This window comes from Entelurus aequoreus, linkage group LG03, assembly GCF_033978785.1.
Source record: "Entelurus aequoreus isolate RoL-2023_Sb linkage group LG03, RoL_Eaeq_v1.1, whole genome shotgun sequence".
Classification (NCBI taxonomy): domain Eukaryota; kingdom Metazoa; phylum Chordata; class Actinopteri; order Syngnathiformes; family Syngnathidae; genus Entelurus; species Entelurus aequoreus.
The window spans coordinates 21,437,457-21,460,244 of NC_084733.1; the positions used below are offsets into that span (position 1 = coordinate 21,437,457).

General features: G+C 39.4%; 2 protein-coding genes across 2 annotated transcripts in view; one reads left to right on the forward strand and one right to left on the reverse strand.

Moving 5' to 3' along the window:
* Nucleotides 1-7,294: 7,294 nt before the first annotated feature.
* On the forward strand, nt 7,295-12,420 carry LOC133646272 (TMF-regulated nuclear protein 1-like). Its single transcript, XM_062041456.1, has one exon. It carries the CDS (start codon nt 7,352-7,354, stop codon nt 7,922-7,924), a length of 573 nt encoding a protein of 190 aa, XP_061897440.1. The 5' UTR covers nt 7,295-7,351; the 3' UTR covers nt 7,925-12,420.
* Nucleotides 12,421-18,962: 6,542 nt separating this feature from the next.
* The window catches only part of asap3 (ArfGAP with SH3 domain, ankyrin repeat and PH domain 3), a 56,284-nt gene continuing 52,458 nt past the window's right edge, over nt 18,963-22,788 (reverse strand). The window contains exons 24-26 of the mRNA XM_062041458.1: nt 21,479-21,686; nt 21,259-21,390; nt 18,963-19,775 (exon numbers count right to left, since the gene is read on the reverse strand). Coding sequence (XP_061897442.1) covers nt 19,701-19,775; nt 21,259-21,390; nt 21,479-21,686 — 415 coding nt within the window. The 3' untranslated portion in view covers nt 18,963-19,700. The remainder of the gene's footprint in view (nt 19,776-21,258; nt 21,391-21,478; nt 21,687-22,788) is intronic.

Consider the following 22,788-nt stretch of genomic DNA (forward strand, 5'->3'; position numbering starts at 1 on the left):
ACTTTTATGTTTTCTATTATCTTTATTCATTTATTGCGATTATTACGACTATTATTCTCTCAATGTTAAGTTTGTATTAACTTATTAATGTATTTTTCATCCATCCATCCATTTCCAACCGCTTGTCCGTCTCGAGGTCGCGGGGGTGCTGGAGCCTATCCCAGCTGCACTCAGGCGGAAGGCGGTGTACACCCTGATATTATTGATATTTTATTTTTACATATATTTTGTCTATCCATCCATTTTCTACCGCTTGTCCTTCTCGGGGTGGCGGTGGGTGCAGGAGCCTATCCCAGCTGCACTCAGGTGGAAGGCGGGATACACCCTGATATTTATATTTTATTTTTACATATATTTTGTCTATCCTTACATCCATTTTCTACCACTTGTCCTTCTCGGGTGGCGGGGGTGCTGGAGCCTATCCCAGCTGCACTCAGGCGGAAGGCGGGAAACACCCTGATATTATTTATATTTTATTTGTACATATATTTTGTCCATCCATTCATCCATTTTCTACCGCTTGTCCTTCTCGGGTGGCGGGGGTGCTGGGGCCTATCCCAGCTGCACTCAGGCGGAAGGCGGGATACACCCTGATATTATTTATATTTTATTTGTACATATATTTTGTCCATCCATCCATCCATTTCTACCGCTTGTCCTTCTCGGGTGGCGGGGGGTGCTGGAGCCTATCCCAGCTGCACTCAGGCGGAAGGCGGGATACACCCTGATATTATTTATATTTTATTTGTACATATATTTTGTCTATCCATTCATCGATTTTCTACCGCTTGTCCTTCTCGAGGTGGCGGGGGGTGCTTGAGCCTATCCCAGCTGCACTTAGGCGGAAGGCGGGGTCCACCCTGATATTATTTATATTTTATTTTTACATGTATTTTCTCCATCCATCCAACCATTTCTACCGCTTGTCCTTCTCGGGGTGGCGGTGGGTGCTGGAGCCTATTCCAGCTGCACTCAGGTGGAAGGCGGGGTACACCCTGATATTATTTATATTTTATTTTTACATATAATTTGTCTATCCATCCATCCATTTTCTACCACTTGTCCTTCTCGGGTGGCGGTGGGTGCTGGAGCCTATCCCAGCTGCACTCAGGCGGAAGGCGGTGTACACCCTGATATTATTTATATTGTATTTTTACATATATTTTGTCCATCCATCCATCCATTTTCTACCACTTGTCCTTCTCGGGTGGCGGGGGGTGCTTGAGCCTATCCCAGCTGCACTCAGGCAGAAGGCGGGGTACACACTGATATTATTAAAATGTAATTTTTTACATATATTTTGTCTATCCATCCATCCATGTTCTACCGCTTGTCCCTCTCGGGGTGGCGGGGAATGCTGGAGCCTATCCCAGCTCCACTCAGGTGGAAGGTGGGTTACACCCTGATATTATTTATATTTTATTTTTACATATATTTTGTCCATCCATCCATCCCTTTTCTACCGCTTGTCCCTCTCGGGGTGGCGGGGAATGCTGGAGCCTATCCCAGCTCCACTCAGGTGGAAGGCGGAGTACACCCTGATATTATTTATATTTTATTTTTACATATATTTTGTCCATCCATCCATCCATTTTCTACCGCTTGTCCTCAGGGTGGCGGGGGTGCTTGAGCCTATCTCAGCTGCACTCAGGCGGAAGGCGGTGTACACCCTGATATTATTGATATTTTATTTTTACATATATTTTGTCTATCCATCCATTTTCTACCGCTTGTCCTTCTCGGGGTGGCGGTGGGTGCAGGAGCCTATCCCAGCTGCACTCAGGTGGAAGGCGGGATACACCCTGATATTTATATTTTATTTTTACATATATTTTGTCTATCCTTACATCCATTTTCTACCACTTGTCCTTCTCGGGTGGCGGGGGTGCTGGGGCCTATCCCAGCTGCACTCAGGCGGAAGGCGGGATACACCCTGATATTATTTATATTTTATTTGTACATATATTTTGTCCATCCATTCATCCATTTTCTACCGCTTGTCCTTCTCGGGTGGCGGGGGGTGCTGGAGCCTATCCCAGCTGCACTCAGGCGGAAGGCGGGATACACCCTGATATTATTTATATTTTATTTGTACATATATTTTGTCCATCCATTCATCGATTTTCTACCGCTTGTCCTTCTCGAGGTGGCGGGGGGTGCTTGAGCCTATCCCAGCTGCACTTAGGCGGAAGGCGGGGTCCACCCTGATATTATTTATATTTTATTTTTACATGTATTTTCTCCATCCATCCAACCATTTCTACCGCTTGTCCTTCTCGGGGTGGCGGTGGGTGCTGGAGCCTATCCCAGCTGCACTCAGGTGGAAGGCGGTGTACACCCTGATATTATTTATATTTTATTTTTATATATATTTTGTCTATCCATCCATCCATTTTCTACCACTTGTCCTTCTCGGGTGGCGGTGGGTGCTGGAGCCTATCCCAGCTGCACTCAGGCGGAAGGCGGTGTACACCCTGATATTATTTTTATTTTATTTTTACATTTATTTTGTCCATCCATCCATCCATTTTCTACCACTTGTCCTTCTCGGGTGGCGGGGGGTGCTCGAGCCTATCCCAGCTGCACTTAGGCAGAAGGCGGGGTACACACTGATATTATTAAAATGTAATTTTTTACATATATTTTGTCTATCCATCCATCCATGTTCTACCGCTTGTCCCTCTCGGGGTGGCGGGGAATGCTGGAGCCTATCCCAGCTGCACTCAGGCGGGGTACACCCTGATATTATTTGTATTTTATTTTTACATATATTTTGTCCATCCATTTTGTACCGCTTGTCCTTGATTTGATTGTATGGGGTGCTGTAGCCTATCCCAGCTGCACTCAGGTGGAAGGTGGGTTACACCCTGATATTTATATTTTATTTTTACATATATTTTGTCCATCCATCCATCCATTTTCTACCGCTTGTCCCTCTCGGGGTGGCGGGGAATGCTGGAGCCTATCCCAGCTCCACTCAGGTGGAAGGCGGGGTACACCCTGATATTATTTATATTTTATTTTTACATATATTTTGTCCATCCATCCATCCATTTTCTGCCGCTTGTCCCTCTCGGGTGGTGGGGAACGCTGGAGCCTATCCCAGCCGCACTCTGGCGGAAGGCGGAGTACACCCCGGATATTATTAAAATTTAATTTTTACATATATTTTGTCTATCCATCCATCCATTTTCTACCGCTTGTCCCTCTCGGGGTCGCGGGGGTGCTGGAGCCTATCCCAGCTGCACTCAGGCGGGGTACACCCTGATATTATTTGTATTTTATTTTTACATATATTTTGTCCATCCATTTTGTATCGCTTGTCCTTGAGTTGATTGTATGTGTCAAATTCCAGGGCTGGGGCCAGATCTGGCCCGCCACTTCATTTTATTTGGCCCCTCGGAAGCCTGGAAATAATATGCGTCCATTACGTATTTTGTCTTTTCTTACTGAATATAAATGTTTTTGTTCTTTCCATTTTGACAGAAAAATACCTGTATGGCATGCAATATCATATTTTTTTTAACTTAAATATTATATAATCATGCAACAAATACATTAACATACATTCAAACCATTTTTTGTTATAATTATACATTGTAAAAACATTTAAATGATGAAAAAAATTATAGTAAAATTGTGAAATGTATTGTGTTTTTACAGCACGTTACTGTAAATGAAAACAACAGTACCACAGTTTTTGGACGATAACATTCTGGCAACTGAGCTGCTGTTTTTTAGTGTAAAAAAAACGTGGCACGGTTTTGCCATTTACAGCAAAACACTGCAAAATCTACAGTTGTTTTTTACGATAAAAAAACTGGCAGCTCAGTTGCCTGAATTTTACCGTAAAAAAGAGCAGTTTTCCATTTACAGTAAAAAACTGGCAACTGAGCAGCAAGTTGTTTTTACTGTAAAAAAAACAAAACAGCAGTACCGGTTTTCCATCTACAGTAACATGCTGTAAAAACACCATAAAGTTTAAGGTAAAATATTGTATTTTAAGGGCTTTTTAGGCAGAATTGCACAGTTCCCATTTATTTAATACTTAAAATGCCCCCCCCCCCCAAAAAAAAATTACATCCATCGAAAAAACTAAGAAAAAGATGTGTGTTCTTGTCTTACAAAGATATTTTGAATGATAGCCTTTTTTTTAAGTGCAGTTCCCTTTAAAGCAATTAAAAACATCCATCCATTCATTTTCTACTGCTTATTCCCCTTGGGGTCGCTGGAGCCTATCTCAGCTACAATCGGGCAGAAGGGGGGGTACACCATGGACAAAAAAGCAACAAAAAAAAAAAAACTGCATATCTTTTTTAGATAGTGCTGGAGGTAAGAATCTTCTTACAACATAGGATTACATCACTGCTGTTAATTCAGTGGTTTATTGTTTAAATAATTAAAAATACATTCTATTCGGAACGTTTTATAATTTTTGGATTATAAAATAATAAAAAAATATCATGTACATATTTTTAGTATATTTAATATTTTTTTTATGAATTATCTAAAAATAGTGCTCTGCTTCATAGCAAAATAAGGTAACCCACTAACCAAAATAATGGAAACAGCCACCATGGACGGCGTGGCTCGGTTGGTAGAGCGGCCGTGCCAGCAACTTGAGGGTTCCTGGTCACATCCGTTGTGTCCTTGAGCAAGACACTTCACCCTTGCTCCTGATGGGTCGTGGTTAAGGCCTTGCATGGCAGTTCCCGCCATCAGTGTGTGAATGGGTGAATGTGGAAATAATGTCAAAGTGATTTGAGTACCTTGAAGGTAAAAAAAAAAAAAAGCACTATACAATTGTAACCCGTTTAACATGATCACGCATGATGTTGGTGTATTTTATAAAGGTAAAATGTATATATGTAAAAGCAATGTATATGTACGCAATATTGACCGCTATTGCAAGTGAAGAGTGAAATACTTTTTAGAATAGACTAGATCAGTGTTTTTCAACCACTAGTGTACCGTGAGATATTGTCTGGTGTGCCGTGGGAAATGATGTCAATTCACCTAACTGGGTTAAAAATATTTTTTGCACACCAGTGATTATAATCCGCATCTACTCAGTGGCCTAGTGGTTAGAGTGTCCGCCCTGAGATCGGTAGGTTGTGTGTTCAAACCCCGGCCGAGTCATACCAAAGACTATAAAAATGGGACCCATTACCTCCCTGCTTGGCACTCAGCATTAAGGGTTGGAATTGGGGGTTAAATCACCAAAAATGATTCCCGGGCGCGGCACCGCTGCTGCCCACTACTCCCCACTGCTCCCCTCACCTCCCAGGGGGTGAACAAGGGGATGGGTCAAATGCAGAGGACAAATTTCACCATACCCAGTGTGCGTGTGACAATCATTGGTACTTTAACTTTAACTTTAAAATAATGTGCCGTTGTTGCGTGTCTGTGCAGTCTAGAGTGCGGCAGAGTAACCGTGTAATACTCTTCCATATCAGTAGGTGGCAGCAGGGCCAACAATAAATAAAAATATATATAAATGAATAAAATAACAATACATTGCTTTGTGGATGTCGGGAACATTGTTTGTGGTGATCACAATATGCAGACGACAGTGGGAGGCAGTGTGCAGGTAAAAAGGTATCTAATGCTTAAACAAGAAATAAACAAAAGGCGAGTGCCGCTAAGAAAAGGCATTAAAGCTTAGGGATGGCTATGCAAAACAAAACTAAAACTGAACTGGCTGCAAAGTAAACAAAAACAGAATGCTGGACGACCGCAAAGACTTACAGCGCGTGGAGCAGCAGACGGCGTCCACAAAGTACATCAGTACATGACATGACAATCAACAACAAAATAGGAAACACTACACTCAGGAAAACACCAAAAAACTCAAAATATGTCACGGCGTGATGTGACAGGTCGTGACAGTACACCTACTTTGAGACAAGAGCTATAGTGATGCATGCTTGGTTATGGTTTTAATTTATATCCAACAATTGCGAGAACTACTTTTTACTGTCAATATCAGCTGCTGAGTTTCATTTTTTTTTAAATGTTTTTCACTGGACTAGATGTGTTAGAATAATTGTTTCTAAATTATCACAAAAACTTTGTATTACATTGAGTTCCTGACAAGAAGACAAAAGCTGTCTTTGAAACCTATCAAGAGTAAGGCTCGTAAAACTCCACTGTGTAGGGGGGCGGGGGGGGGGGCAAGATGAAGGTGTTCCTGTTTTCTCTCAGCGTGGCGAAGTTGGTAGAGTGGCCGTGCCAGCAATCGGAGGGTTGCTGGTTACTGGGGTTCAATCCCCACCTTCTACCATCCTAGTCACATCTGCTGTGTCCTTGGGCAAGACACTTCACCCTTGCTCCTGATGGCTGCTGGTTAGCGCCTTGAATGGCAGCTCCCGCCATCAGTGTGTGAATGTGTGTGTGAATGGGTGAATGTGGAAATACTGTCAAAGCGCTTTGAGTACCTTGAAGGTAGAAAAGCGCTATACAAGTATAACCCATTTATCATTTATTTTTTATGTATGGTAATCAAAAGAAAGATATTGTTCTAACCCAAGGACTTCAAAGCGGAGAGAACCAAGGATCTGCCCAATTTCCAGACCACCTCTTTTTGAAGTATTTTCCGAAATATTTTATGGACCTCTTTTTGAAGTATTTTACGACTAACTCTCTTTGAACTATTTTATGGAAGTTTTTTTTAACTATTTTACGACCTCTTATTTTGAACTATTCTGTAACCAAAGGCAACGCTGTTTACGACCCACTTCCCTCTGGAAGTGGAAGCGGTGGTCAGGTGGTCGGAGAAAGTCAAATAAAGGAGGAGGAGTGCAATCTTTTGGGAGAGCGTGCTGGAGACTGTGCAAGAGGACAGTGTGTCCAGGCGTGTCTCCTCAATTGAGTCCAAATTGAATTCTGTCTCTGTTTAATTACTTGCCTCTTGTCTTGTTTAATATATGTCATCAGTGTTTGAACCTGACAAGATGGGTAAATGGGTCACAGTGTGAGATAGGAGTACCAGGAAATGGTGCCAATACGGGCAGAAAGGTGATAAAGGGAACGACATAAACTGGAGCATCACTCCCCTTATCCCCACCCCTTTCCTGGTGGGTGTTGCTAGGGGCAACCGCCGGAGTGATGGAAGGGCAGGGGGAAAAAAAGGTCTTAATGGAGACAGAAAGAGCAGCATCAGCAGCACAGAGGAAGGCTAGAGCCAATCAGGAGGCAGGATGTTGAGAAGCTCCACCCCCTTTAGGAATCGTCACAGCCTGCACAGATGGAGAGAGAGCCCGGCTCACGTCCTTCGTCACTGATGAATGGAGGCTGCATCTGCCCGCTCTTGGATATATCGCACGGGGGAGAAGCAGGACCATCAGCGGCCATGAAGAGACGACAGAGAACCCCTCAGGATGAAGACAACCTACAGCTCGACTCCAACCAGCCTACGTCCTCACCGCCTCCTCCCGACTCGGTCATGTCACCCTCCACATCCGCGTCCGCTCTCCTGGCGCTGGCCTCCCCGGCAACCCGTCGCTCCATCTCCATGGGCGACTTCCGGAGGGTGACGGGAGCGCTGCTCGCCGCCTCCGAGCCGGGGTCCGCCTCGGCCACAGCCCCTTCCTCCAGGATGGTCACGCCGAGCTCCAGCATGGAGTTCGAGGCCGCTCGCCGGCGCCTACTAGAGGTGGAGGAGCGCCAGCGTGTCATCAGGGAGATGGAGCGACGCCTGGAGGAGCTCCGCGAGGTGTTTGTGCACTCCGAGCAGGAGGTGGTGCTGCACGGGGAGCTGCTCGCCAGGATGTCCGGCGCCTCGCAGCAGGGGGAGATCTACGTGGCTGAGGGGAGCCAGCGCTTAAAGAAGGGCCTCAAGTTCAAGAAGCACAGGCCCACCATCATCTTCTCCTCCATGCTTGGACTGCGAACATGCCTGCCTTGGCCTGTGAAGCTCAAGTAGACCTCTTTTCTTTTGTCTTTTTTGTTTACTACCGAAACGCTTCCACCGTCTTTTATCTCGCTCTCATCACTTCATTTTTGTTTGCACTTCTACCCTGAGGCTGGTCCTTTCAGGTCTTAATATTCAGGAGCTGGCAAGAAGATGCTATTGCCGGTTGTCATGGAAACCGTGCTGCTTTTCAAGTTTGGACCTCGGCAGAGAATTGGTAATGGCTGCCTGAACGTTGCTGCATGGATGAGTCACGTATGAAGTGAGTCACGCTTCACATAGAGTAGGACAATGACATTTTTAGGATGTATCAAAAGGAATTTAATGAGATCAGTCAGAGAGAAAGCGCCAGAATGCGGAGAAAATGTGCCTTGATGTCTCTCTGTGAGTCGTTTGCTAAAACGCTCTTTTTCGGGGGGAGGCACGAAAGACCAGGATGATTCCACCTGTGGCCTCCTGTCTCCTAGCAACCACTGTTTGCTCTCTCTCTGCTCTATCCACACAAAACGTATCCAACAAAGAGATAAACAAGAATCAAGGTGATACTGTAGATGCGCAATGCATTTATTCCATACCTATAGTTGGCACTTAGCAGACGGAAGATAGTCTATCTAAAAAAAAAAGAAGAAAAAAAAAGACCTTTAAAAATCTAATAATAGTGTTCATTTGGGTGAACACTGTAAAGCAGCGGTCCCCAACCACCGAGCCGCAGCCCGGTATCGGTCCGTGGATCGATTGGTACCGGGCCGCACAAGAAATTTTAAAAAATAAAATAAAATAAAATAATTTTTTTTATTAAATCAACATAAAAAACACAAGATACTCTTACAATTAGTGCACCAACCCAAAAAACCTCCCTTCCCCATTTACACTCATTCACACAAAAGGGTTGTTTCTTTCTGTTATTAATATTTCTGGTTCCTACATTATATATCAATATAGATCAATACAGTCTGCAGGGATACAGTCCGTAAGCACGCATGATTGTATTTTTTTATGACAAAAAAAAAAAAAAAAAAAAAAAAAAAAAAATACCATCCACCCCGGTCCGTAAGACAAATTTTCAAGCGTTACAAAGAGGTTGGGGACCACTGCTGTAAAGGATAAAACCACATTTGGTGACTTGAAGTCCAGTCATCCACTATAAAGGCATGCAAAATGAGTTCTAACTGGTTTCAATACACAAAAAATAACAATAAAAATAAGATAAAAAGACTAGATTTTAGGGGGGAAAATACTAAAAACCAGTGAAGTTATCTGTTCATGCAGCAAGCTATTTTTACTTCATAAGATATCCTAAATCAAGATTCATATCTAGAAATAAGATAGAAAAAAGTATTTTATTCTGAAAACAAGCATTATTCAACTTGCAATTCTTAAATGAAACATACTCGGGATGTTGCAGAATATTTTAACAAGATTATTCATATGTGAGGAAAACTAAAATATTTTATTTAAATAGTCATTTTCTCAATTTTATCATTTTTAAACTACAATAGACAGAATACAATTATTCATGCTAAAATTAAGACTGATGTCCAGTCAATAACTAAAAATAAGTAAATAGCTCTTAAAACTAGGGAAATGTCTGGAAATTAAATGTTAAATCTTGGCAATTGACAAAAATAATGTTAGAAACTGCAAAACCTGCAAAACAACGTACATTATTACATGAAAACTGATGGTTATTATCTTTGGAAAGGAAGAATTGAAGGTACAGCTCATGTATTTCATTGTACAGGTGTACCTAATGTTGTGACCGGGGAGTGTGCACATTAAGCCACATCTATTTGAAGGTGAACCCCCTGAGAGGCTGCAAGCACTCTCAGCTCAGCTTTCAGTGGAAAAGGAAGTGGTGTGTGAGTGCACGAGCGGGAAAAGGGACATGATATTCCAGCATCAATATTTCAGTATACTTTGCTGCGAGTCTGTCACCGTTCAAAATGCTGAGATGGTATATGAAACCCAGTAAGGTTCTGGTCTGGTACCAGTCTGCTTTGCAATCAGGAAGAATGTGAGTAACTTATTAGGGTGTTTTCATTCTTGGTCTCATTCTACCAGTCAGCATTACTTGCACCTGTGCGAACACTCTGGAACACTTTGAAGCAAACCGGTGTCACTTCAGATCACTTCACTGTGCAATTGCATTGGAACACCAAGTGATCCAGGTTCACTTCGCCTCGTCTTCTCTCTTTGGTCGCAAGAACGTAAACAAGAAGAAGGTCAGGCATACACATTTGTGAGTCAAAAAATAATAAAATCGCAACATACCTCGAAAGGGACAAGCGGTAGAAAATGGATGGATGGATGGAGTACAGAATCGGACTCTGTTGATAACTTTACAAATTGTGTTTTAAGATGACATGCTAACCATAGTCGTGCTAAAAATTGTGATAGAAAAATGTAAACAATAAAAGGTGGCGAACAGACTAGTGATGAAAAAGCACTAATAATTGCAACATGGCACCATATTGGCTTTTGTTGATAACTTTAATAATTGTACTGTGAGATGACATGCTAACCGTATACATGTCGAACTATGTGAGATCTATCTCCTCTCTTACTGGTCGCAAAGTGTAAACAAGAGGGTATTTATGCATACAGACTATGAAAAAGCGCTAATAATCACAACATGAGCGCTAATAATCACAACATGATGCCATATTGTTGTTTAATATGTTTAATAATTGTGCTAACCGCGTCCATGTGAGATCGATCTCTTCTCTTATTGGTTGCAAAATGTAAACAGTAAGAAGGTCAGGCATACACATTTGTGAGTAAAAAAATAAATAAAATCGCAACGAAAGGGACAAGCGGTAGAAAATGGATGGATGGAGTACAAAATCGGACTTTGTTGATAACTTTACAAATTGTGCTGTAAGATGACATGCTAACCATATTCATGCTCAAAATTGTGATAGAAAAATGTAAACAATAAAATGTGGCGAACAGACTAGTGATGAAAAAGCGCAAATAATTGCAACATGGTACCATGTTGGCCTTTGTTGATAACTTTTTAATAGTGTCATAAGATGACATGCTAACCGCATACATGTCGAACTATGTGAGATCGATCTCTTCTCTTACTGGTCGCAAGATGTTAACAAGAGGGCATTTAGACTAGTGACGAAAAAGCGCTAATAATCACAACATGATGCCAAATTGGCCTTTGTTGAAAAGTTTAATAATTGTGCTAACCGCATACATGCTAAACCAAGTGAGATGGATCTCTTCTCTTATTGGTTGCAAAATGTAAACAGTAAGAAAGTCAGGCACATACATTTGGGAGTAAAAAAAACGCAACATTTTGCAACATTGGCCTTTGTTGATTACTTTTAATAATTGTGCTGTAAGATGACATGCTAACCATAGTCATGCTAAAAATTGTGATCAAAAAATGTAAACAAGAAAATGTGGCGAACAGACTAGTGATGAAAAAGCGCTAATAATTGCAACATGGTACCATAAAGTCAGGCACATACATTTGGGAGTAAATAAAACGCAACATTTTGCAACATTGGCCTTTGTTGATTACTTTTAATAATTGTGCTGTAAGATGACATGCTAACCATAGTCATGCTAAAAATTGTGATCAAAAAATGTAAACAAGAAAATGTGGCGAACAGACTAGTGATGAAAAAGCGCTAATAATTGCAACATGGTACCATATTGGCCTTTGTTGATAACTTTAATAATTGTGCTGTAAGATGACATGCTAACCATATTCATGCTAAAAATTGTGATCAAAAAATGTAAACAAGAAAATGTGGCGAACAGACTAGTGATGAAAAAGCGCTCATAATTGCAACATGGTACCATATTAGCCTTTGTTGATAACTTTTTAATAGTGTCGTAAGATGACATGCTAACCGCATACATGTCGAACTATGTGAGATTGATCTTTTCTCTTACTGGTCGCAAGATGTTAACAAGAGGGCATATAGACTAGTGACGAAAAAGCGCTAATAATCACAACATGATGCCAAATTGGCCTTTGTTGAAAAGTTTAATAATTGTGCTAACCGCATACATGCTAAACCATGTGAGATGGATCTCTTCTCTTATTGGTTGCAAAATGTAAACAGTAAGAAAGTCAGGCACATACATTTGGGAGTAAAAAACCGCAACATTTTGCAAAATTGGCCTTTGTTGATATTTTTAATAATTGTGCTGTAAAATGACATGCTAACCATATTCAAGCTAAAAATTGTGATCAAAAAATATAAAACAAGAAAATGTGGCGAACAGACTAGTGATGAAAAAGCGCTAATAATTGCAACATGGTACCATATTGGCCTTTGTTGATAACTTTAATAATTGTGCTGTAAGATGACATGCTAACCATAGTCATGCTAAAAATTGTGATCAAAAAATGTAAACAAGAAAATGTGGCGAACAGACTAGTGATGAAAAAGCGCTAATAAGTGCAACATGGTACCATATTGGCCTTAGTGGATAACTTTACAAATTGTGCTGTAAGATGACATGCTAACCATAGTCATGCTAAAAAAATTCTTCTCTTATTGATCAAAAATGTAATCAATAAATGTGATGAAAAAGCACTAATAATTGCAACATGGTACCATATTGGCCTTTGTTGATAACTTTTTAATAATTGTGTAAGATGACATGCTAACCATATAATATCATACAACATGTCGAACTACAGTATGTGAGATCGATCTCTTCTCTTACTGTTCGCAAAATGTAAACAAGAGGGCATTTTTGCATACAGACTTGTGACGAAAAAGCGCTAATAATCACAACGTGATGCCAAATTGGCCTTTGTTGAGAAGTTTAATAATTGTGCTAACCGCATACATGCTGTGAGATGGATCTCTTCTCTTATTGGTTGCAAAATGTAAACAGTAAGAAAGTCAGGCACACACATTTGGGAGTAAAAAACCGCAACATTTTGCAACATTGGCCTTTGTTGATTACTTTTAATAATTGTGCTGTAAGATGACATGCTAACCATATTCATGCTAAAAATTGTGTTCAAAAAATGTAAACAAGAAAATGTGGCGAACAGACTAGTGATGAAAAAGCGCTAATAATTGCAACATGGTACCATATTGGCCTTAGTGGATAACTTTACAAATTGTGCTGTAAGATGAAATGCTAACCATAGTCATGCTAAAAAAATTGTGATACCGGTTTCTTCTCTTATTGATCAAAAATGTAATCAATAAATTTGATGAAAAAGCACTAATAATTGCAACATAGTACCGTATTGGCCTTTGTTGATAACTTTAATAATTGTGCTGTAAGATGACATGCTAACCGCATACATGTCGAACTATGTGAGATCGATCTCTTCTCTTACTGTTCGCAAAATGTAAACAAGAGAGCATTTTTGCATACAGACTTGTGACGAAAAAGCGCTAATAATCACAAAATGATGCCAAATAGGCCTTTGCTGAAAAGTTTAATAATTGTGCCAACCATGTGAGATCGATCTCTTCTTTTATTGGTTGCAAAATGTAAACAGTAAGAAAGTCAGGCACACACATTTGGGAGTAAAAAAAACCGCAACATTTTGCGAAATTGGCCTTTGTTGATACTTTTAATAATTGCGCTATCAGATGATACGCTAACCGCGTACATGCCTACTCATGGGAGATTGATCTCTGCTTTTATTTACAAGAAGAACATTTGGCGTTGGTAAAACAAATAATCACAATGTGGAGAAAGACGATTGTTCATAACTTTAATGATGTGCTTTCACACACATAAAACTGTTAACGGTCAATGGTCAAACCTGATTGATTTGATAGTTAGATTGAGGTCGCGATAATTTGGAAAAATTTGGTCCGCATCAGAATGGATTACTATGTTTACACCTGACCAAGCAAAATACGCCAATAGAGAAAACTAACCGTTTGGTTTGTCTTAAAGGGACGTCAAAGTGAAAACACCCTAAAATGCACAAGTTACAGTAAATAGAATGTCAGCTTTGATTGTTTTTCCCCGTATCAACTCTTTTAAAAGGGCTCAACGGATCTGTTTGATATGGGAACACAGTCGAGCAGAAGGGAGACTTATCATCTTTTTAAAATTCCTTAATAGCCATAACAACCTTGTAATTGAATTAAGTCTCGATCAAGCATTCCACTCAGCCAAGGTGAACGCCTGCGTGCCATCTTTGGGCACATCTCAACCAAACAATTTTGAGCAAAGAGCTACAGTGCAAATTAGGCCTTTATACAGTACATGTATTCCTGATTCTACTGTATATGTACAGTAAATAGAAATATAGTGCTATACAACGGGCCTATAGCGCTTCTCATATGCCTTATGCAATGTCTGTGCATTGGCAATGATAACACTGTTGACATAGTGATGGTAAAGTGGCAAACACGTCCAAAAAGGACACAACAATGCTGTTTTTAGGCTACTGAAAACATTTCCCAAAGATCTCGAGGCCCACGTCCAGAATGAATGTAATGTTGACTATTTCTAAAGATCTTTGATTGTTGACTATTTAATGTAATACTTGTGATCCTATCTTGTTTGGACCTCTGAATTGAAAACATGTTCTTATTGACCTTATTTAAAATGTTCATGTCAGCCGGTAAACACATAATTGCATTTTGTTAGTTCAAAAAAGACATACGAATTTGATCTAACGAGTTAATAAAAAAATGTTGTGCTAAACTAAAAAAATTAATTATGTGAAACAGGCTGATGTTGAAAACATTTAAAATACAATTATAGATATACTGTATACACAATTGAAATGTAAAAATATATTTTTTCCATGTTATTTTGTAAACAAATGTGTAGATTTGTGAGTTGTATGCTTTTAATCTGTTTCTTTCTTCAAATCACTTGTTTTGCTATAAACTCCACTTTCAGCACTAATGTTTACTATCTTATTGGCCCTCACAATGATTGTAAGTGTTCATTTTTCAATTCACAGCCTTAATTCCTGACAATTAAATGAGCTAAAATTCTAATAGAATAAAACGCCTACAGCTGTTTTTTTTTTTTGCAAACATGTTTTGTCCTGCACAGAAAAAGAATGAATGTTCCTCAAATGTTTTCTCCTTACTTTTTGACTGTCGTTCCATGTGTATTTTCTGGACTGTTTATTTAAGCGCCGGGCTGCAATGTACGAGACAGGGACACATCATTAGGATTAAATGATTAAAACTGTTACATAAGATATAAAGCTGTTTTTTCTGTGAATTCCTAATGGTTCCGTTCGGATTCAGCAGAAGAGGACACATTACTTTGCATTGGAATGGCAGTATTATGTTGTAATTTAATCATTCACTTCTCCGCTAGATCCTCTTTACTGCTGAATGTATTAAAATCCAAGTTAGATAACGGCGACTTTAGATTAAAAAAAAAAAAATGGAAATGCATCAAACGGCCAACTTAGTGCTCATTATTGTAAGCCAGGGTATGTGAAGTTACATTAAGCTGATTTTTTCGCTTTTGCTCACTTAATGGACGCATTAAGCACATCTCATGGTTTACATATGTATATGTAGGATGTTACATTTCTATATTATAAGAGCCAATAAGGCAAGCTTTTTCCAATAAATCCAGATTTATTCATTCTTGCATTTTGATGGATTAGCATCCCACAATGTATTGTGCATACATACACTATGAACATATATACAGCACAGATCTAGGAAAGGGTATGTGTGTGTGTGTGTGTTTGTGGGCTAGAAATAGCATCAATATTATTTGGGACTTTGTTACATAAGTGACAGGTTGGACAGTCATCATACTGGACACAGGGTCGGATGAAGCAGGCGCACTACAGCTGCCAAGGGAAGGGGTGAGCTTGGAGAAGAGCACAGAGGCAAGCATGATGGGAATACTAAAGAGGGTGGATGCAGCTGTCAAATTGTACAAACTTATTTAGATTCCTAGCCTTCTCAAAAGATAGCTCATTATTGTGAGATGTTAAAGTAACAGTAGATTTATTATTGTGGTATGCAGTGGTGTACAACACATCACACTGACAGCCTTTTTTAATATTTTCCCATTAAAACAACTCCTGCACAGCCCTGAGTATGATGCACATTTGATTACATTTCCCTGACTACACTATAACAATTATTTGTTTCTTTTAAAATACTTTAACGGGAAGAAATACATGTAATTCCGTGTGTACATTTCCTGAAGGTGCACATTTTGACATCCTAAATCCTAAACCATTGTTGAGCACATACCAAAAATAACGATCGCAATATTTACTCTCTTTCTCTTTTTCACTTCCTAATTATGAATTGCAACCGTGTATACCAGGGGTCGCCAAACTTTTTGACTCGGTGGCCGCATTGGATTAAAAAAATTTGGCCGGGGGCTGGGCTGTAATATATATATATATATATATATATATGTATGTATATATATATATATATATATATATATATATATATATATATATATATATATATATATATATATATACATATACACACACTACCGTTCAAAAGTTTGAAACAATTTTGTGGAATAGCCTTCATTTCTAAGAACAAGAATAGACTGTCGAATTTTCTGGCCATTTTGAGCGTTTAATTAACCCCACAAATGTGATGCTCCAGAAACTCAATCTGCTCAAAGGAAGGTCAGTTTTGTAGCTTCTGAAACGAGCTAAACTGTTTTCAGATGTGTGAACATGATTGCACAAGGGTTTTCTGATCAATTAGCCTTCTGAGCCAATGAGCAAACACATTGTACCATTAGAACACTGGAGTGATAGTTTCTGGAAATGTGCCTCTATACACCTATGTAGATATTGCACCAAAAACCAGACATTTGCAGCTAGAATGATAAACAAATGATAAATGGGTTATACTTGTATAGCGCTTTTCTACCTTCAAGGTACTCAAAGCACTTTGACAGTATTTCCACATTCATCCATTCACACACACATTCACACACTGATGGAGGGAGCTGCCATGCAAGGCGCTACCAGCAGCCATCAGGAGCAAGGGTGAAGTGTCTTGCCCAAGGACACAACGGACGTGACTAGGATGGTAGAAGGTGGGGGTCGAACCCCAGTAACCAGCAACCCTCCGATTGCTGGCACGGCCACTCTACCAACTTCGCCACGCCGTCCCCAGAATAGTCATTTACCACATTAGCAATGTATAGAGTGTATTTCTTTAAAGTTAAGACTAGTTTAAAGTTATCTTCATTGAAAAGTACAGTGCTTTTCCTTAAAAAATAAGGACATTTCAATGTGACCCCAAACTTTTGAACGGTAGTGTGTGTGTGTATATATATATATATATATATATATATATATATATATATATATATATATATATATATATATATATATATATATATATATATATATATATATTCCAAGCCCAATGATTTCACGTTATCGATGGGAAAATGCATTTTTAGACAATATGATTTGCCTGAGCGGCTAGGAGACACCGAGCGGTAGAAAATGGATTAGAAAGGACAGATTTTTAAAAAAGATAATTAAAAGAAATTTAAAAAATGTATGGTAATTTTTTTTTTTTTTTTTAATTTTTTAACTTGGGACTTCCCGCGGGCCGGATTTTGGACGCTGGCGGGCCGGATTCGGCCCGCGGTCCGTAGTTTGGGGACCCCTGGTGTATACAGTACATTCGGAAAGTCACTTTTTCCACATTTTGTTTTGTTACAGCCTTGTTCCAAAATGGAATAAAGTCATTTTCGTCCTCAAAATTCCACAAACAATACCCCATGATGACGATGTGATTTATTTATTTATTTTTATTTTTTTTAAATATGCACATTTATTAAAAATAAAAAAATCACATGTACATAAGTATTCACAGCCTTTGCTTAATACTTTGTTGATGCACATTTGGCAGAAATTACAATTACTGTGGGGATGTTTTTCAGAGGCAGGAAAAGGGAGACTAGTCGGGATAAAGGAAAAGATGAATGCAGGAATTTACAGAGACATCCTGGATGAAAACCAGTGGTTCCCATCCTGGAGCTTGAAAGGTGCTGCAAAGAGGAATGGGCGAAACTGCCCAAAGGTAGGTGTGCCAAGCTTGTGGCATTGTATTATGTAAATGGTAAATGGGTTATACTTGTATTACGCTTTTCTACCTTCAAGGTACTCAAAGCGCTTTGATACTATTTCCACATTCACCCATTCACACACACATTCACACACTGATGGCGGGAGCTGCCATGCAAGGCCCTAACCACGACCCATCAGGAGCAAGGGTGAAGTGTCTTGCTCAAGGACACAACGGATGTGACGAGGTTGGTAGTAGGTGGGGATCGAACCAGGAACCCTCAGGTTGCTGGCACGGTCACTCGCCCAACCGCGCCATGCCGTCCCCCAATTTAAATTAAAACAATTTGAGGCTGTAATTGATGCCAAAAGGTGCATCAACAAAGTATTGAGCGAAGGCTGTGAATATTTATGTACATGTTTTTTTAGTTTTAATAAATTTGCCGAAAAATGTTTAAAAAAAAAACCTTTTCACATTGTCATTGTGGGGTATTGTCTGTAGAATTCTGAGGACAAAATAAATTCCATTCCATTTTGGAATAAGGTTGTAGCAACCAAATTGTGGAAAAAGTGAAGCGCTGTGAATACTTTCCGGATTCACTGCATTTTCTCGGTTGTGTTGAGTGCAGATCTTTTTGCCTTGGTTCATGGCTGAGATCAGGCACCAGCGCTTAAAAAGCTTGATCACCACTAGTGTACAGTTAATGAACATTTATTAATTGGAATGTAACGATTGAACAACATAATTAACAGATTAAAATGAATATAAATGTGTTTTTTTTTACTGTAAATGTGTTTTTCCTGTTATGCAAGAGAAAAGGGAAGTACTGAACGTTTTTGTTATGCGTGCGGTGCTGCAATAAATAATTGAATCAATGCATGCTGGTATCGAGCGAAAAAAAAAGCACTTAGACTTTTAGTTCTGTTTGAGCTTCCGCTCTACTTGTGTCTGTAAACATATCATCATCATTATCATCTGCCTTGCACTACACACTCACCAGGCAAAACCTTAGATACACCTGCACTAATTGCATCCAATGCAAAAATACATAAACACACATTTCAGCATTTTTAGACAAGCATCAGTTAGCATATACATTTCAATAACACAAGTTACATGTTTTGGTTATTTGTCAGTATAAAAAAACATAGCATACTTTTTGCTCAATTTAAATTCCAAAAAATGGTTTTAATATGTACATTAAGTGCAATTGTGCTTAAGTCCATTGGGTTACGATGCACACAAGCCCCCAGTAACTGTATTCACAAACCACTCATATGTCACTTCCTGGTTCTCATCATTAATATTCCATCACTAACAATAGTTCTAGATACTTGCAGGCTTAACAAGATTTTTGGGAGCAAGAAATAAAAAACTTTTTTTCTCTTTAGTTAAAAAGACCTTGGTCTTCTTTAGACAGCAGTTGGCCTTTTTTTCAAATAATCATCCTGCATGAGTGTAAAGTGCATTTTAAAAAGGGATTAGCCCGGAATGTACAGAAATGTTTGAAAATGCCTTTGTAGTTATTAATACAAAGGTTTTAGAGAACAAAAAAGCTGCAATTACATTTTTAGTGTTAAAGTTTGAGATTCCCTTATTGGAAGTTTAAATCCCAGAACTGTGTCCTCGCGCAGCTGGGTGTGTGTCCTTAATTTACTCACATCGTTCCACTTTGAGTAAATCCATGTAAGCTGCGCGAAGGAAACAGCATAAAGTCCACTTGGAGCCGCTGTAAGGCTATTATGTCACTGAGCATCCAATGCCGTTTCAATTCCTGGTTCACAAACATCGGTTCAATCCGACACTTTCTGAACGTAGTTGACTGGGAAGGTCCCTCTCCTGGACGAGTCCCCTTCTATGTAACCCATCTGATGAAACAAAAGTAGAACAAATATTTCACACATTTGTAATATTTTTTTTAAGAAATTAAATGTGGATGCTGTGGGATACTAAAACGAAAGCAATTTAGATGGAAAATTCATCACAGCATATCAGCAATAGCAATTAGTTTGAAAAAAGTTGAATGTTTAGAAAATGTGTGTTTATTTGTAATAGCACAATGATGTGGCTGTTAAAATGTTAAAAACAAAACAAAACAAAAAATGTTCCTTCTTTTCTTAAAGGGGAACTGCACTTTTTTGAGACAAGTACACAATTTTTTATGCATTCTGATTCTAGCAAAAGTCGGCTAACAATGGAGGTAATGTAATTTACTCTATTCCACCTATAAAGCGCTCTAAACACATCCCAAAACCTCAATCAATGTTTTATATACATGATGTAAGTATATATGTAATCTAGTAATAGGCAAATTCATAATAACATGTAACATTTTAGTATGTTGCTTATTTCAAGCATACATATTAATTTCAACAACAACACTACTAATCATGGCAGACTTTATGAAAGACAACGCAACTACTTTGGGACAAATGATGATCCAGAACCTTATATTTTTAACCTAAATATACGGTGGATGAGCTACGAGTTCTATGTGCTGGGTAGATCCAGCAAGCAGCAGTATTGCTCAGTGCTAAACAAGAAATACAAACTACGAACACAATAAAACAATCACTTACTGCACAAAGTCTGCTCTCACTGGGATGCCAACTGATGGAATGTTCATATCTTCTTGTTTAGATGAATAATTAGTCATAATCCTCACGAAGGATAAAAAAAGGGACGTAAACGAGCGTCTTTTCATGTCTTTCTTGCCATCTCTGGGTCTAAGTTGACAAACTCCTCGGTTTATGGCCACAACCCTCTATTGGGGGTTAAATCACCAAAAATGATTCCCGGGCGCGGCCACCACTGCTGCCCACCGCTGCTGCCCACTGCTCCCCTCACCTCCCAGGGGGTGATCAAGGGTGATGGGTCAAATGCAGAGAATAATTTCGCCACACCTAGTGTGTGTGTGATAATCATTGGTACCTTAACTTTAACTTTACTATTCAGGTGAGAGGCATTATTTATAATCTATAATTAACTTCTACCAACTCAGAGGCAATGCAGCAGCTCACCGGCTCAGTATATCAATAGCTGCATAAGCTAGTTACCTCTGTGATCACGACGCCGCTAAAAGTAGTTTCTCAACGTTAGCACTTATAATAACAATAACGGAAATACTTGGTTAATATCATTTCTCCCGTTAGCCACCGTGTACTTGCCATATTTTAGAAATTAGAGTGCATTAAAAAAAGAAAAACATTTGTTCTTGTCTCACATAGGGATTGTTCCTGGCAGGCATTCTTTTTTTTTTTTTTTTTAAAGTGTAGTTCTCCTTCAAAGCATTCGCCAATTCATATCCAGCTAAACATTTATTAGAGTTAAAGAGCTGGTAGTTGCACTTACCCACCAGTGGGGGTCACTAGAAAGCGTTACCACAATAGTCTCATCTTTGAGAAAAGTGAGCTGCTCTGAACTGGTGGGCCTGCAGTCGACCAAAGCCTTGACCCGCTTATTGTGTTGTCTGTTGCCTGAACTCTGCACAAAGGATAAGAATAAGACAAGGGTACATATTTCAGTAGGAAATGTACAGACTTGAAGCAAAAGGGATCATTTATGGTCGTACCATGGCGTTCCTGCGGGTTCGCAGTGAAGGGGTCACGCCAGGTGAGGAAGAGGGTGTTGCCGGAGCGGGGACTGGACCGAGGCCCGCGCAGTTTCCCCCGACAATACAATACGGCTCCTCCTGGTTGCTGGTGGGAGATATCGCGGCACACTTCCCCTGGATGCTGCTTCCGTTGCTGGTCCGACGGTACGATGTGGTCTTCTCTGAACTGGGACAGGACACAGACAAGCGGTCACATGACATGACAATGATAAGACTACAAAGCAGGAGTGAACGGGCAACTTTAAGTTTTAGGCTAATGCATTAGAATGCACATTTTGCCTTCCAATAATGTATTTTTATATTTAATACAGAACAGTGACTGAATTGTACATAACGTATGTCTATACAGTGGAACTCAACAACCCCCTCTTTTTCTACCGCTTAAGTCAGTGTCCATATACACAATAGACCCCTTTTGTGAACATTAAATTTGACCCCCAAAAGGGTCCTTTCTATGAAAAATGGTCCGTTCATATCGACTTTTTTTTTTCTACACTTCATCTTTATCGCTAAACATGACAACAGAAGCAGAACTACTGTCTGGTTTTACAGCACTAAAATGTGCACACAGAGGTTCCCTGTTCAGTGCAAAGTGGCTTCAAAATAAAAGTTTTAACCTGTAAATAGAATTAAAATTGTTATCTGCTTTATTTCCCCCTTTTTTCTGTTCTAATTTAATTATTTATTTTATTTACTTACATTATTATTGCTACACTTATACATACACTTAAGTCATGGTTATTACTACTATAATTTTCAATTTTTTATGCGCTTGTATGTACACACATTTTTGTTATTCATGTCTGTTAAAAGTTTGACAGGATTTGTGTCGCCTCTGGGCTGACATGTTTACACCTGTCATTTGCATTTGCACATTATGTAAAACCAACAACTCTGTACCTCCTCCGAGGAGCCATTGAGATCACCCTGTGTGTGAATTGCCTTGTTTGTAAAAATATTTTTTTAAATTAAATACAAATATTTGTTTAAAAAAAACAGAATGAGCCCTACTCATATCTCTGTTGAAGGTCACAAGTAAATGTGCAAGAGATGGCTAGCTTTGGTTTGGTTATGCCAGCAACCGCTTATGTCAAAGGGCGCCAAAATAAGCATTTCCCCTATATAAACTTGTCTCATATTTGTAATTTGCTAGGTTGGGATGGACTACAGACATTTGGATAGTTTTGTATAAGCCCTAAAAACTCTGCCTAGCAACAAGAAAAAAAGGGAAATCCAGTGATCTGTGGTTGCCCGGTTTGCTAGACCGG